The sequence below is a fragment of the Cannabis sativa genome, chromosome 5 (genome assembly GCF_029168945.1).
Source record: "Cannabis sativa cultivar Pink pepper isolate KNU-18-1 chromosome 5, ASM2916894v1, whole genome shotgun sequence".
NCBI lineage: Eukaryota > Viridiplantae > Streptophyta > Magnoliopsida > Rosales > Cannabaceae > Cannabis > Cannabis sativa.
The window spans coordinates 56,325,952-56,329,130 of NC_083605.1; the positions used below are offsets into that span (position 1 = coordinate 56,325,952).

General features: G+C 43.3%; 1 protein-coding gene across 1 annotated transcript; it reads right to left on the minus strand.

Moving 5' to 3' along the window:
- Positions 1-939: 939 nt before the first annotated feature.
- LOC133038403 (uncharacterized) lies at positions 940-2,785 on the minus strand. The gene is made up of 2 exons (XM_061116543.1): positions 1,007-2,785; positions 940-963 (listed from the first exon to the last, which is right to left on the minus strand). Exons 1-2 carry the CDS (start codon positions 2,783-2,785, stop codon positions 940-942), a joined length of 1,803 nt encoding a protein of 600 aa, XP_060972526.1.
- Positions 2,786-3,179: the final 394 nt, after the last annotated feature.

Genomic DNA, 3,179 nt, shown 5'->3' on the forward strand with positions numbered 1-3,179 from the left:
CGTCGCAATATACTACAAATTTGTCTTTGTTAGTTGGAACACACAGGACAGGTGCTGTTATGAGTTTATCTTTCAATGTCTGAAAGCTTTCCTCACATTTATCTGTCCATGCAAATTTTTGTTGCTTTCGAGTCAAATTCGTCAATGGTGTGGCTATTTTTGAGAACCCTTCAACGAATCTCCTATAATATCCAGCTAGTCCGAGGAAACTCCGAACCTCACTTGCGGTTTTTGGTTTTGGCCAGCTCTTCACTGCTTCAATTTTCGCAGGGTCCACCTCTACCCCATCTTTGGACACTATATGGCCTAGAAACGCCACTTTCTCCAACCAGAACTCACACTTTTTGAATTTGGCGTACAATTGGTGCTCTTTGAGTCTACTTAGAGTTAGCCTTAAGTGCTCCTCATGCTCTTCCATTGTCCTTGAATAAATGAGTATGTCATCAATGAATACCACCACAAACTTGTCAAGATATTCCTTGAATACTCTATTCATTAAATCCATGAAGGCTGCTGGGGCATTGGTTAACCCAAATGACATCACTAGAAATTCATAATGCCCATACCGTGTTCAAAATGCCGTCTTTGCTATATCTTCCTCTCGGACTTTCAATTGGTGGTACCCAGATCTCAAGTCGATCTTTGAAAAGACGATCGCCCCTTGTAACTGATCAAACAAATCATCGATGCGAGGCAAGGGATACTTGTTCTTTATAGTCACTTTGTTCAGCTCTCGATAGTCTATACACATCCGCATACTACCGTCCTTCTTCTTGACGAACAACACTGGCGCACCCCAAGGTGAGTAACTTGGTCTAATGAACCCCTTGTCTAAAAGATCTTGTAGTTGAGCCTTCAATTCCTTCAATTCATTGGGAGCCATGCGGTATGGAGCCCTCGAGATTGGTGCTGTGCCTGGCGCTAACTCAATCACAAATTCTATCTCTCTATCTGGGGGTAGCCCTGGTAGGTCTTCCGGAAAAACTTCTTGGAATACTATGTGGACATTCTCTGGCTTGAGGGTGGTTTCTCTTGACTTGTCTACTATGCTGGCCAAGTATGCTTGACATCCCGCACGTATCATCTTTTGTGCCTTCAGGGCTGTAACTAGCGGTAAGCTTGACTTGACTTTGATTCCTTCAAATATGAATGCCTCTCCAGATTCAGGGGTGAAAGTCACTGTCCTCTTTCGGCAGTCTATTGTTGCTCCATGTCGTGATAGCCAATCCATACCCAAGATAAGATCGTAATCCCTCATCTCCAGCTCTATCAGATCTCCACTAAGTTCCTTGTCTGCAATCCTTATTGGCGCATCCCGCACTCCTCTAGATGATATCATAACCTCGCCCGAGGGCAACTCCGTCATGAACTTATAACTAAAGTTTACATACGGTAGTTCTAACTTATCTATCATCTTTAAAGCAATAAATGAGTGCGTAGCTCCAGAATCAAATAAAACAGTACATAGTTTTCCAGAGATAGAAATCTGACCTGCAACCACAGTGTTACTAGTCTCAGCCTCCCCTCTGGTTAGTGCAAATACTCGAGCTGGGACAAGTTTGTCATCCTTGAGTTGATCACCCTTTTGTGGACAGTCCTTCTTATAGTGGCCTGGTTGCCCACACTTGTAACAAGTCTTGCCTTTCAGTCGACATTCTCCAGGATGCTTACGACCACATGTTGGGCATAGGGGGTACTCCACATATGGCTTCTTCCCTTTGTAGTTATTGGACCCTATCTTGTTTCTCTTGTCGGCTTCGTTGTGTTGGTTACTTGGCAGTTTTCTTTTGTTATCACCACCTCCATTACTGGCCTTTCTGGCCTCCCACCTTGCTGTATTGTCTTTCTGTATACGACTTTCACACAACTCAGCTTCTAGGGCTTTTTCCAGTACCTCAGCATACGTGGTTGCCCTTACTCCTGACATCGCTATGTCCCGACTTATTCGGGAGTCGAGCCCTTCAGTAAAACGATGAATCCTCAAAAACTCAGTAGGAACCAGATCTGTGGCAAACTTTGCTAATCTGTCAAATTGGCGAGCATACTCTGTAACTGTAGACTTACCCTGCCTCAGGTTCGTGAACTCATTAACTCTAGCTGAGCGTATTGCTTCACTGTAGTATTTTTTGTTAAAAACTTGTACAAAGTCAGCCCAGGTCATTGCGGCCACATCCCGTGTTTGTTTAATAACATCCCACCAGATGCGGGCATCCTTTTTCAATAAACTAGCAGCACAAGCTACACTATCTCCGTTACCGAGCCGCATGTACTCAACAATACCTTCCACTGTTCTTAACCATTCCTCAGCTTCCATTGGATCTGAGCCCCCTTCAAAATTTGGTGGGTGTTGCTTGCGGAACCTTTCATATATTGGTTCCCATCGACCCTCCGGCACAGGCATGTATTGCACCGGCAAAAATCGATGTTGTCCTTGATTGGATTGTTCCTGACGGTTGTGAGCCTCTTCATCTCGCTTCCTAATTTCTTCCCTGAGACGAGCAACTTCTTGCGCCAAATCTTCTTGTTGTGGTGGCACCACTACAGGGGCGTTTTGGTGTTCTTGACCAACTACCCCAGCAGGGACTTCGTGGTTGCCCCCACCTTGACCTGGTTGTTGTCCATTTACAGGGGCATTTTGATTCTCCTGGATCACCGCCTCGGCAGGGACATGCTGGTTTCCCCTGCCTCGACCGCGAGCACTTCCTCGCCCTCGACCTCTAGCTCGGTCTCTTACAGCCGCTCTTTCATTCAACCGGGTTGATCTTCTGGGTTCACCGTTTTCCATCAAATCCCTTAACTTGTTCTTCAAAAGAAAGGAGATGGTAGCGGTAAGAAAAAAAATAACCAAAGATGTATCTCGCTCAAAAAGGAAATATCTATACACTAAATTATATAAACTTAAAAAAAACGTAAATCATCAAGCAACAATTCACCATGTAAAATAAATAATCTTCACTCATAAAAAAATTACACTAATAAGAAAATTGTTTGAGTTATACTATAATTCTAACTCCGAAGAATCAGTTAATTGTTTCGATTAACCATACCCTAAACTTCTAGCTAACTAAAGGAAAATCAAAAGATAAAGACTAAACTAAATTTAACATATAAGACATAACATATATAAAGCATACATACTAGATGACAAGTTGATCCTTTGCAGCGATGGTGTGTATGTC

Excerpts from the sequence above, each read along its gene's own strand:
- LOC133038403 (XM_061116543.1), bottom strand. The coding sequence starts at position 2,785 with ATGGAAAACGGTGAACCCAGAAGATCAACCCGGTTGAATGAAAGAGCG. Across the intron at positions 964-1,006 it reads CCACCCTCAAGCCAGAGAAT|GGCTACCCCCAGATAGAGAG; the intron begins GTCCACATAGTA and ends AAGACCTACCAG.